The sequence below is a fragment of the Stegostoma tigrinum genome, chromosome 31 (genome assembly GCF_030684315.1).
Source record: "Stegostoma tigrinum isolate sSteTig4 chromosome 31, sSteTig4.hap1, whole genome shotgun sequence".
Lineage (NCBI taxonomy): Eukaryota > Metazoa > Chordata > Chondrichthyes > Orectolobiformes > Stegostomatidae > Stegostoma > Stegostoma tigrinum.
Window position 1 is genome coordinate 7,309,211 of NC_081384.1, and position 12,282 is coordinate 7,321,492.

General features: G+C 42.4%; 1 protein-coding gene across 4 annotated transcripts in view; it reads right to left on the reverse strand.

Annotated features, from left to right (window-relative positions):
* LOC125466287 (phosphatidylinositol 5-phosphate 4-kinase type-2 beta) overlaps positions 1-2,367 on the reverse strand; it is a 111,792-nt gene extending 109,425 nt beyond the window's left edge. For 2 of the 4 annotated variants that reach the window (XM_048560595.2, XM_048560593.2), the window contains exon 1: positions 1,970-2,367. In XM_048560595.2, the coding sequence (XP_048416552.1) occupies positions 1,970-2,101 (132 nt within the window). In that variant the 5' untranslated portion in view covers positions 2,102-2,367. The remainder of the gene's footprint in view (positions 1-1,969) is intronic. The other 2 variants (XM_048560597.2, XM_048560596.2) reach the window with 1 other exon arrangement.
* Between the last annotated feature and the right edge of the window lie 9,915 nt (positions 2,368-12,282).

Here is a 12,282-nt window from a genome sequence, read left to right on the forward strand (position 1 = left end):
AACACAGGTTCTTCTGGTGGTTCAATGGGCAAAATAAAACAGATAAAGAAAGACCCAGGTTCAGTTCTCCATCTGTACTGGGGCTGATTGCAGTCTCAGTCCAGTCACTGCATTTGGTGAGAGAAAAGCCAGCCAGGGAGAAGGAAGGATCACAGTGAGTATGTAACTGTGGCGTTCTACTGCATTTCCCAGCCAACATGGGGAACAGGTGAACCAAGAACTTTCCAGAAGGAATAGGTAGATTGTAAAATCACTAGCTAAACCACTACACCACAGTCAGACTTTTTATTCAAAACAAAATCAATTCTTCAAATCCAAACCATCCACCACATATTACTGGGTGAATCCACTTAAACAAGGGCTAGCATTTATAAGGTAGCTCCTGAGCTATCCAAATGGAAACCACAAGTTCTGCCTTCTAACTCCAAATGTACTACTGGCAATGCTCCACCACCCCACAATGAAGGATCCTCAGATGCTCTGCATCAGCATCACTGGAACTGGAGGAGGCCATTCTGTCCCTCAAAACAGTTCCATTATCTACTGAGATAACACAGTCTCCACATACTTGTATTGGCTCATAACCCTCAATATCCTTACCTAGCAAAAATTCATTGACGTTTTATAAAAAAAAAATTGGGTTCACCACTTTGGCATCAAGATGGACATTTGTAGCTTCAGGAACTTTTATTGCCTCTTTATAAACCAGACGGTATCAGGACGCTAAACATGAGCTTCTCCACACACATACATACATACACTCAGTCATAAGCTTGTTTGAAAACGTAACATTACACTAAATGCTGTAATCCCAAAGTGAAATCATCAAATTACGGGAATTACTGGACCCAAAACACAAAACAAATTATAAACCATAACCCACAATTGTGCAAAACTAACACATGCGGCCCCCAAAATAACTAAATACTCGCTTAAATCATTGCCCTGCCTCCTTAAACTCGTGGATTTGTTTGGAAGGGAGATTTTGATGCCCATGAGCATTCTTAAACAATTATTGTGATAGATAAAACCTCAAGCTCGGTCGAGCTAGGCCGCAGAAGCCTCGGATTTGCCTGAGTAGAGAGCTCGACCTGAAGGGACAGTTGCTGGAATCCGGAGATTGCACCCAAAGAGGGGAGGACAATTTTTTTAAAAAATGAGACGACTCCGATAAAGTCAGTTTTATTAATAATAGACGACGATTTTTCCTTTCCACTGGTTTGTAATAAACTTAGTCAGAAATCAAGTCAAATGAGACGAAAAACAAAAAAGACGAAAATCTAGAGAGAAAGCAATCCACCACTGACAATGAGAGATTTAAATATTAATAATTATTATTTATAATTTTAAAATGGAAACTAAATAAAACCACCCCTCTTTGGACCCGAGGGGAAAAAAATGTACACGAGCCCGAAATAATTAAGCCTAAAAGTAGCTCTAAATATTCCAATAAATAAACCCTGCTTTAAAAAAAACTGATCGAAGTAAAATTATTAATTTTGCTTCTTTATTGAAACCCAACTCCTCCCTCCGCCCTAAACTGGATCTTAAACAAGACGAAAAAAATGCATTTCTGCTTTCCATTTTTATTAATGAAAACAATCTAAGTCATTAAAACATTGTTCAGCAACAATATATTTACTTGTCATTCATTATTAGATGAGGTTCCCTCCTAAAAGATCTCCTGTAAATGTAATAGGCCTCCAGCTCCAAACCCTCCCTCCAAAAAGGCTAGATTGATCCTTAAAAATTAAACTGAAAATCATTTTTAAAAGCTTGTTTTCTCTTGCAAAATGCACAATCTTAAATTAAGGTCTAAAAGAAAAAGAATATTAAACGTTTGCGCATCTTAAACCATCACTCTCTCAAGTTCCAGCTCCCCGTATCAAAGTACATTATCCTCTTTAAGATGCATGAATAAATAAATTATAATCATTCCAATAATTAAGACAGATTTGATCTTACTCACGGTGTGGTTGACTCCCCACATCAGGACACTGAGTAGGGGCTCACTGGCCCTGAAGAGCTTCACTTTTTGAGCCACAAAGTGTTTCTTCTTGGTTTTTGTCTTGCTGGCACTAGCAGTACAGTTGGCTGCCATTTTTGTAAAACAAAATTAATCCCCCCCCTCAAAAAACCAAATGCAAGAAGAAAAAGGACCTTAATATTTTCCTTTTGCACCTCCCCTTGCTTCTGGTATTTGTTAATTGTTAGCCTTTAAATTCCTAGGCTTGACGGCACATTGCAAACGTGAGACCAAAATGTCATGGTACCTCCTCATGAGTGGACGAGTGAGAACTAAAAACCCTATGAATGTCTCTTGTTTGTCTGTCTCGGTGTCTCTCTCGCCTTCTTTCTCCAAGCAATAAGGCTGCTCCCCCTGCTGCTATAAGACGTGTCTACAACCCAATGAACACAACTGTTCTTCCACACAGTGGAAGACACTGCCACCTACCAGTACCGGACGACAGTAAGATATGGGAGCAGAATTAGCCCATTCAGCCCATCGGGTTTGCTCTGACATTTGATCATGGCTGATGTTTCTTGACCTCATTCTCCTGCCTTCTGCTCGTATCCCTTGATCACCTTAGTAGTCAAGGATCTACCTATCTCTAGCTTAATACACTCACTGACTTGGCCTCTACAGCTGAAATAACTACACAGAGATTGGTATCTTATCACTAAGTCACCCTTTATTTACATGTGCACAATACATGGGTTGTAACTAGTCAACTCAAAGCTAGTCTGTAGACTGAGTAGACCCTCTGAATCTCCTGTTAATATCCGTCAGCCAGGACTCCCTGATTAACTCAGGTTAACAACCTCAACCAAAGGATCTCATAGTCAATGGGATCCACCTGGCCCTGGTTCTAATCACTACAACAGCCCTCAGTGGCAATGAGTTCTAAAGAGTCACTGTAGCGATTGTAATGAGCTAAACCAGCTGGAGATCATGGAATTATCTACCAATGTGGTATACTGCATCCACTGTACCCGGTGCGGCTTCCTCTACATTGGGGAAACCAAGCGGAGGCTTGGGGACCGCTTTGCAGAACACCTCCGCTCAGTTCGCAAAAAACAACTGCACCTCCCAGTCGCAAACCATTTCCACTCCCCCTCCCATTCTCTTGATGACATGTCCATCATGGGCCTCCTGCACTGCCACAATGATGCCACCCGAAGGTTGCAGGAACAGCAACTCATATTCCGCCTGGGAACCCTGCAGCCATATGGTATCAATGTGGACTTCACCAGTTTCAAAATCTCCCCTTCCCCTACTGCATCCCTCAACCAGCCCAGTTCGTCCCCTCCCCCCACTGCACCACACAACCAGCCCAGCTCTTCCCCCCCACCCACTGCATCCCAAAACCAGTCCAACCGGTCTCTGCCTCCCTAACCGGTTCTTCCTCTCACCCATCCCTTCCTCCCACCCCAAGCCGCACCCCCCGCTACCTACTAACCTCATCCCACCTCCTTGACCTGTCCGTCTTCCCTGGACTGACCTATCCCCTCCCTACCTCCCCACCTACACTCTCTCCACCTATCTTCTTTACTCTCCATCTTCGGTCCGCCTCCCCCTCTCTCCCTATTTATTCCAGTTCCCTCCCCCCATCCCCCTCTCTGATGAAGGGTCTAGGCCCGAAACGTCAGCTTTTGTGCTCCTGAGATGCTGCTTGGCCTGCTGTGTTCATCCAGCCTCACATTTTATTATCCTGGACATCATGGAATATTAGTTCCATGATTGGGGCTGTTAATCTAGTCCGATCAGGGAGCCCTGGCTGACACAAAAATGTTGGGTGTCAGGGATACTGACACTTGTGCCTGACTCTGGATGAGGCAATACTATTAAGGGCTGTTTCAGAGATAGTAGGAACTGCAGAATCTGAGATAACAAAGTGAAGAGCTGGATGAACACAGCAGGCCAAGCAGCATCAGACGAGCAGGAAGGTTGACGTTTCAGACCTAGGCCCTTCTTCAGAAAATCTGCTTGGCCTGCTTTGTTCATCCAGCTCTATGCACTATTAAGGACTGTTCGGATGTAAATAAAGGGTGACTTGGTAATGGGCTACCAGCTTCTGGGAGTTATTTCAGTTACCATCCTCTGGCTGAAGAAATTCATCTTCATCTCAGTTCTAAAAGGTTGTCCCTTCACCCTTAGGCTGTGCCCTGAGTCCTAGCCTCTCCTACTACTGATTTCTGAATAGACATGAAACCTTTCAATCATTCAGAAAGTTGTCTATTCACGGCACCCTCCCACCCTTCCATCCCCCAGCCAGTTGCACAGGCTTGGGCACATAACCTTATGTGGTACTTTAGTACAGTCCTGAGTGTGTGCTGGACTGCTGCAACCCTCTGCTTCAGGTTAAGTGCAGTCTTCATCCACATTGTTAGATAGACATAAAAGATGGTGTGATGCTATTCAAAGAAGAACAGGAAAGTCACCTGTGTCCTTGTCAATATTTCTCCTGTGGAGCTGAGGAAGTCACATTTTGTCAAAGCTTTTCATCTTGTATTTATCAGGATGCTTCGCAAGATTACCAATTCAAGGTGAAAGCCATTATTTGTACTGCATGAGAGGAGAGTGCTGATTGGTTGGCATGTGAACTCAGATTGGTAGAGAGTTGCCACATGGAATACACCCTCTAATGATGTTTGACAGTTAACAGCAGCCTTTATTTATATTTTAAACCAAGCAGGTTGACTCTGATTAGTCAGGGCATTGTCCTGAGAAATGAAGCAGCAAATAGCTATGAGCTATTTGTAGTGTGGAAACAGGGACAGTACATGTACATATTATTTTCTGTCTACAAAGAACAGGGCCTGTGGATTAATATATGCAGCTGCCAATATATGCCAGTGCACCATATTGTGAGCCTGACTGACAAATCTAAATTGCTTGTCAGCATTATTTGTGACATTAAGGGTTATCCACCAAATGGTGTCCTCTTGCAGGATCACATCTAATGTTATTATTTGTGCAATTACGTGTTGATTAAGTGTGCAGCCAGTATCTTACTTGTTGGGAACAACTAAAGAGATACCCTGCATGATATGATCTGCCAGTCCATGGATGTATCACCTACATACTGGCATCCATCTGGCCCTGAAATCCTATACCAAATTACTGATTTGCATGATAGGCAGAATGTGTTCTAATAGAGTCATAGAGATGTACAGCACAAAAACAAACACTTCAGTCCAACTCATCCGTGTTGACTAGATATCCTAAATTAATCTAGTCCCATTTTCCAGCATTTGGTCCATATCCCTCTAAACCCTTTCTATTCATATACCCATCCAGACACCTTTTAATTGTTGTAATTGTGCCAGCCTCCACGACTTCTTCTGATAGCTCTTTCCATACACATAACACCTTTGTGTGAAAAAGTTGCCCCTTAAGTCCCTTTTAAATCTATCCCCTCTGGCTTTGGACTCCCCAACAAAGACTTTGTGTATTTACCCTATCTATGTCATTCATATACTTATAAACCCCTATAAAGTCACCCGTCAGCCTCCGACACTCCAGGGGAAATAGGTTCAGTCTATTCAGCCTCTCCCTATAGCTCAAACTAAAGCTTTTGGCTTTATGACTGCAAATGAAAGAGCCAGTTTCTCCCATTGCTCAAACATTTTAACACCTTATCTTTCCACAGGTAGACTGGTCACTTTTCAATATTAGAGCATTTCGTTGTATGATACACAGCAAGAAATGATCTGAAACAAAAACAAAAATTGCTAATGAAACTAAACAGTCTGGCAACATCAGTGGAGAGGAAGCAGAGTCAAAATTTCAACAGAATGAGAGGCAGAATAGGCAAGGGCTATTTTCTCTGGAGTGTTGGTGGCTGAGGGGTGATGTTATCGAGGTTTATAGTATCGTGAGGGGCGTGAATTGGGTAAATAGACAAGGTCTCTTCCCCAGGGTGGTGGAGTTGAAATCTAGAGGGCACAGGTTTAATGTGAGAGGGGAAAGATTTAAAAGGGAGCCGAGGGGCAACTTTTTCACACATAGGGTGGTGCATATATTGACTGAGCTGCCAGTGGAAGCGGAGGAAGCTGGTGTAATTACAACATTTAAAAGGCATCTGGATGTGTATATGAATAAGTAGGGTTTGAAGGGATATGGCCCAAGTGCTGGCAAATGGGACTAGATTTATCTAGGGTATCTTGGGGGCATGGATGAGTTGGACCAAAGCATCTGTTTCCATGCTATACGTCCCTATGACTCTGGCAGAGTCACCGGACACAAAACATTGATTCTGCTTTCTCTTCACAGATATTGCCAGACCTTCTGAGTTTCTCCAGCTACTTCTGTTTTTACCTCAGGTTTCCAACATCTGCAGTTCTTTGCTTTTTGTTAAGAAATGACTTAATCAAGATAGCCATTATCCAAGGTATACAGTTTGAAAACGCTGAATTAGCTGGAGACCACTTTGGCATTTCCCTACAGCAATGCAAGTCTGACTTTCTTTCTTATAATTCAGTCCTCTGTCAGGAAATATCAGTCTTCCTTCTGTGACTCAATGATTAAAATTTGACAGAACGCTCAAAATGCATTCCAATCGGAGCATCATGTGATTTCCACATAGCGTTCTTCTGGTCTGCTTTGTGAACCATATCCAAAATAGAACTTCCAATGAGATATGCATTTGCAACTGTTTGGAAACCATTTGTCAAAACATTCGGTGGAATAAAATAAAATTGTATGACTCATCAGAAAGATGCAAATTTCTTGAGCTCATTCTGATATCTCTGAGAAACAATCAGCAGCGCTTCATATATGATGAATGACTTTTAAACTGCATGATTTGCTATGCATACATCCCCAACAGTGCAGCATTCCCTTATTGTTGCACTGGACCGTTAACTTGGTTCTCTGTTATCTCTGGATATCTTAAAGTGGGACTTGAACCCATACTGCTGTGACTCAGAAACGAGAGAACAACTAACTGAACCACAGTGATATGCAGGAACATAAAAAGTATAAGCAGAAGTAGGTCATGCTGTCCCTGAGGCTTGCTTGACAATTCAATAACATCAGAAGAACTAGGAGCAGAATAGGGGAGGTGATGGCCCAGTGGTATTATTGCTGGGCTTTTAATCCAGAGACCAAGGTGGATAGAGAAGTTTGAATTCAATAAAACAGAAAATCTGGAATTGAGAGTCTAACGATGACCATGAATCCATTGTCAATTGTCAGAAAAGCCCATCTGGTTCACTAATGTCCTTTAGGGAAGGAAACTGCCATCTTTATCTAGTCTGGTGACTCCAGGTCCACAGCAATGTGGTTGACTCGTAACTGCCCTCTGGGCAATAAATGCTGCCCTAGTCAGTGATGCACATATCCTATGAATGAATTTGAAAGTAGGAGTAGACAACACAGCCCCTTGAGCCTGCTGTGCTATTTGATATGATAAAGGTTGAACTTTTATGTCAACTATGCCTTATTCTTTTATTCTCTTAGTGAAAAATAAGTCAATAACTAAACTAAAATAATTTTAAAAATATATCCGCCTCAGTCTTGAGTATACTTCTCAGCATCCACAATTCTCTGGGCCTGGAGAATTTAAAAGACTCACAACCAGCTGAGGAAAATGGTTCATCTTCATCTCAGCCTGAAATGATCAAGTCTGCTTCCTCGGCTATGACACCTAATCCTGGTCTCTACAGCCAGGGGAAACAGTCTCAGAGCATCTACCCCATCAAGGTCTCTAAGAATTGTACGCAACTCAATTAAACTACTTAAAACCATAGACCTGTGCAGTTTGGAAACAGCCCATTCAGTCCACCTTGTCCATGCCAACCAGATATCCTAAATAAATGGAGTCGCATTTACCAGCATTTAGCCCATATCCCGCTAAACCGTTCTCACTCGTGTACCCAGCAATATGCCTTTTAAGTGTTATAATTATACCAGCCTCCACCACTTCCTCTGGCAGCTCATTCCCTACACGCACCACCCTTCTGTGAAAAAGTTCTCTGTAGGTCCCTTTTAAATCTTAATAAAAACTGAAAGAATGGTGGATGCTGAAAATCAGGGGAAAAAAACAAAGTTTCTGGAAAAGCTCAGCAGGTGTGGCAGCATCTGTGAAGGACAAAACAGAGTTAATGTTTTGGGCCGGTGACTCTTCCTCAGAACTTTGTTTCTGTTTCTGATTTGCAGCATCTGCAATTCTTATGGATTCAATCTCTCCTAATTGTTCAATCCCGCAATCCCAGGAATCAGTTTGCTAACGCTTCACTGCCCTCCTTCTGTAGCAAGAACATCCTTCCTCACACAAGGAGACCAAAGCTGTTCAGAATATTCCAGGTGTATCCTCACCGGTGGCCTGTATAATTGCAGCAAGACATCCTTGTTCTTGTGCTTGGATGTTCTTGCTATGAAGGCCAACATACAATTTGCCTTCTTTACTGCCTGCTCGACATAGAAGAATCATTTCCTCATTAGTATAGTGGTTAGTCTCCCTGCCTGTCACTTGGGGGCCAAGGTTCAATACCTGACGGGAAGACTTTCTTATGTTACTTGCTGAAGGGATTCTAGGGAATCCAAGAAGGAGAATGGGAAAAAACTGTGACGGTAAGAGCTGCACGTTTTTTTGAGGCATTTTCAGTGTTGGAGCTGATTTTCTCAAAATGTAGAGGCTGTTGCATTGTCTTGGAACTTTGGAGTTAAAAATGATCAGAACAGTGGCAGTTTAAAACAGAGGAAGAGAGACAAAGGCAGTGGCCACATGGGAAGTGAATCAAACGAAGAAATAAACCTGCACTGCTGTCTGACCTAGCAGTGAATCTGCACATCTGACTAATTCTGTTGTTTGATTTCAAGTGTATCTGGGCAACAGAGTTCATATAAGGAAAATAAGCAAAGCATTAATTTTAAAAGGCGGTCCTCAAGGGTAGTAATGTTTGGATTACTCCCAATGCTATGAGCTATTGAAGGTAGGAATAGGGAGATAGGGTTAATGAATGTGTGGTTGAGGAAAACAGTGTGTTTGGTTGCAAATCCTATCAGATTGCATGGATCTTGGAGTGGCAGTCAGCAAAATTCACAGCTGATCTTGGAGAAACCTGTGTTGGGGAGCTCACAGTAGGGGACCGGCTAAGTGGCTAAGTATAACCTTGCCGTTTTATTTTGTAAATCTGCCATAGTGAGCAGTTCGTTTTTTTTTTATTATACATTTTTATTGAGATCAGTCTCCTGATTAAACTTTAAAATATAAGAACATAGATCCTAAGTTAGCTTGGAGCAGTGACTTTAGAGCAGTAAGGCTGTGCTATTTTCTGGGTCTGTAGATTGTCAAGGAGCAAAGATGGTATTTTGTAGAGTGATGTGTTCTTCCTGTTGGATGTAGGAGTATAGGGAGAGTTTCCATGTTACTAATGTTTATGTCTGCAGGAAGTGTGTTTGGTTGCAAATCCTGTCGGATTGCATGGATCAGTTGGAATGGTAGTTAGAGGCCATGAGGGGTGCGATGGATGGTGGTTGCAGGAAGGGAGATAAACTGAAGATACAATCAGGTAAATGGGTTACCTCTAAGAGAGGTAGAAGAGGGAGACAGGTCATGTAGGAGTCTCCTGTGACTATCTCAATCTTAAACAAGTGTGCTGTTTTGGAAAATGTAGGGGATAATGGACTCTCAGGGGAATGAAGCACTGACAGCCAGGTTTCTGGTACCGAGACTGGCTCTAAGGTAATGAGGAGTACGCCAGTTTCCAAGCAATCAATTGTGATGGGGGCCTGTCTATTCAAAGGCACTGACAGATGTTTCTGCAGGCAATAGTGAGACATCAGAATGGTGTGTTGCCTCCCTGATGCCAGGATCAGGAATATCTCAGAGATGGTGTAGAATATTCTCAAAGGCAAGAAGGACCAGCAAAAGGTTGTTGTACACATTGGAACTAATTACCTAGGAAAAGATAAGGATGAGATTCTGATGAGAGTATATAGAATGTTAGGCAAGAATTTAAAAAGAAGGCCCTCAAGGGTAGTGATATCTGGATTACTCCCAGTGCTACAAGCTAACGAAGGTAAGAATAGGGGGATAGAGCTAATGAATGTGTGGCTGAGGAGCTGGTTCAGGGGAGAAGGATTTAAATTTTCTCGGATCGTTGGAATTTCTTCCCAGTTAGAAGTGACCTGTGTAAAGAGGTTGGATTGCACCTGAATTGGAAGGCAACTAATATACTGGTGGGGAGATTTATACTGGGAGAGCTGCTCGGGAAGATTTAAACTTGGGGGTTGTGGTTGGTGGTGGTGGGACTGAGGGAGTTATTGAGGAAAGAGATCAGCCTGAGACAGGTACAGTTGGGCAAAGGAGCAAATCAAGCAGTCAGGGCAGGATTGAACAAAGCAGAGAATGAGGTCAGACTGATGAACTAAACAGCATTTATTTAAATGCAGGAAGCCTAATAGGTAAGGCAGATGAAATTTGGGCATGGTTGGGAACATGAGATATCAGAGCTGTTACAGAGACTCGGCTCAGAGGTGGACATGCCTGGCAGCTCAATCTTCCAGGGCGCAGTTGCTATGGGAAAGATAGAAAGGGGACCAAAAGAGGAAAGGGAGTGGCATTTTTGGTTAGGGATAACATTACAGCTGTACTTAGGGAGAATGTTTCTGGAAATATATCCAGGGAAGTTATTTGGGTGGAACTGAGAAATAAAAAAGAGATGATCACATTATCAGTATTGTACTATAGACCACACCCCCATCCCCATAACCAATGGGAAATTGAGAAACAAATTTGTAAGGAGATCTCAGTTATGTGGAAGAATAATTGTGATAATGGGAGGGGATTTTAACTTTCCAAACATGGATTGGGACTGCCACACTTTTAAAGGCTGAGATCGAGAGGAATTTGTTCAAATGTGAACAAGAGAATTTTCTGATTCAGCATGTGGATGTACCTACTACAGAAGGTGCAAAACATAGCCTACTCTTGGGGAATAAAGCAGGGCAAGTGACTGACGTGTCAGTAGGGGAGCACTTCATAGGCAATGACCATAATTCTATTAGTTTTAAAATAGTGATGGAGAAGGATAGACCGATCTAAAAGTTAAAGTTCTAAACTGGAGGAAGGCCAATTTTGATGATATAAGGCAAAAACTTTCAAAAGTTGATTGGGGATGGATGTTAACAGGTAAAGGGACAGCTGAAAAATGGGACACCTTCAAAAACAATATAATGAGAGTCCAGAGACAATATGTCCCTGTTAGGGTGAAGGACAAGACTGGTAGTTCTAGGGAATACTAGATGACTAGTGAAATTGAGGTTTTGGTTAAGAATACGAAGGAAGCATATGCCAGGTATAGACAGCAGGGATCGAGTGATTCCCCAGAAAAGTATAAAGGCAGTAGGAATATATTTAAGAGGGAAATCAGGAGGCCATAAAGGGGACATGAGATAGCTTTGGCAAATAGAGTTAATGAGAATCCAAACGGATTCAACAAATACAATAAGGGCAAAAGAGTAACTAGGGAGAAAATAGGGCCCCTTAAAGATTAGCAAGGCTGTCTATGTGTGGAGCCCTGGGATGGGGGAGGCACTAAATGAGTATTTTGCATCAGTGTTTACTGTGGAGAAGGATATGGAAGATAGAGAACATGGGGAAATAAATAGTGACATCTTGGAAATTGCCCATGTTGCAGAGGAGGAGCGCTGAACATCTTAAAACTCGTAAAGGTGAATAAGTCCCCAGGACCTGATCAGGTGCAGCCAAGAACTCTGTGGGAAACTAGGGAAATGATTGCTGGACCCCTTGCTGAGATATTCGTACCACGGATAGCCATGGGTAAGGTGCCAGAAGACTGGAGTTTGGCTAACGTGGTGCCACTATTTAAGAAAGGTGGTAAGAAAAAGCCTGGGAATAGACCAGTGATCCTGACATCAATGGTGGGCAAGTTGTTATAGGAAATCCTGAGGGACAGAATTTACGTGTATTTGGAAAGCAAGAACTGATTAGGGATAGTCAACATGGCTTAGTACTTGGGAAATCGTGTGTCAATAACTTGATTAAATTTTTTGAAGAAGGAACAAAGAGGATTGATATGGGCAGATTGGGGGACGTGATCTATTTGGACTTCAGCAAGGCATTCAACAAGGTTAAATCACATGGAATACAGGGAAAACTAGCCATTTGGGTACAGAACTACCTTGAAGGTCGAAGATAGAGTGTGGTGATGGAGGGTTATTTTTCGTATTGGAGGCCTGTGACCAGTGGTGTGCTACAAGGATTGGTGCTGGGTCCATTGCTTTTCATCATTTATATAAATGATATGTAT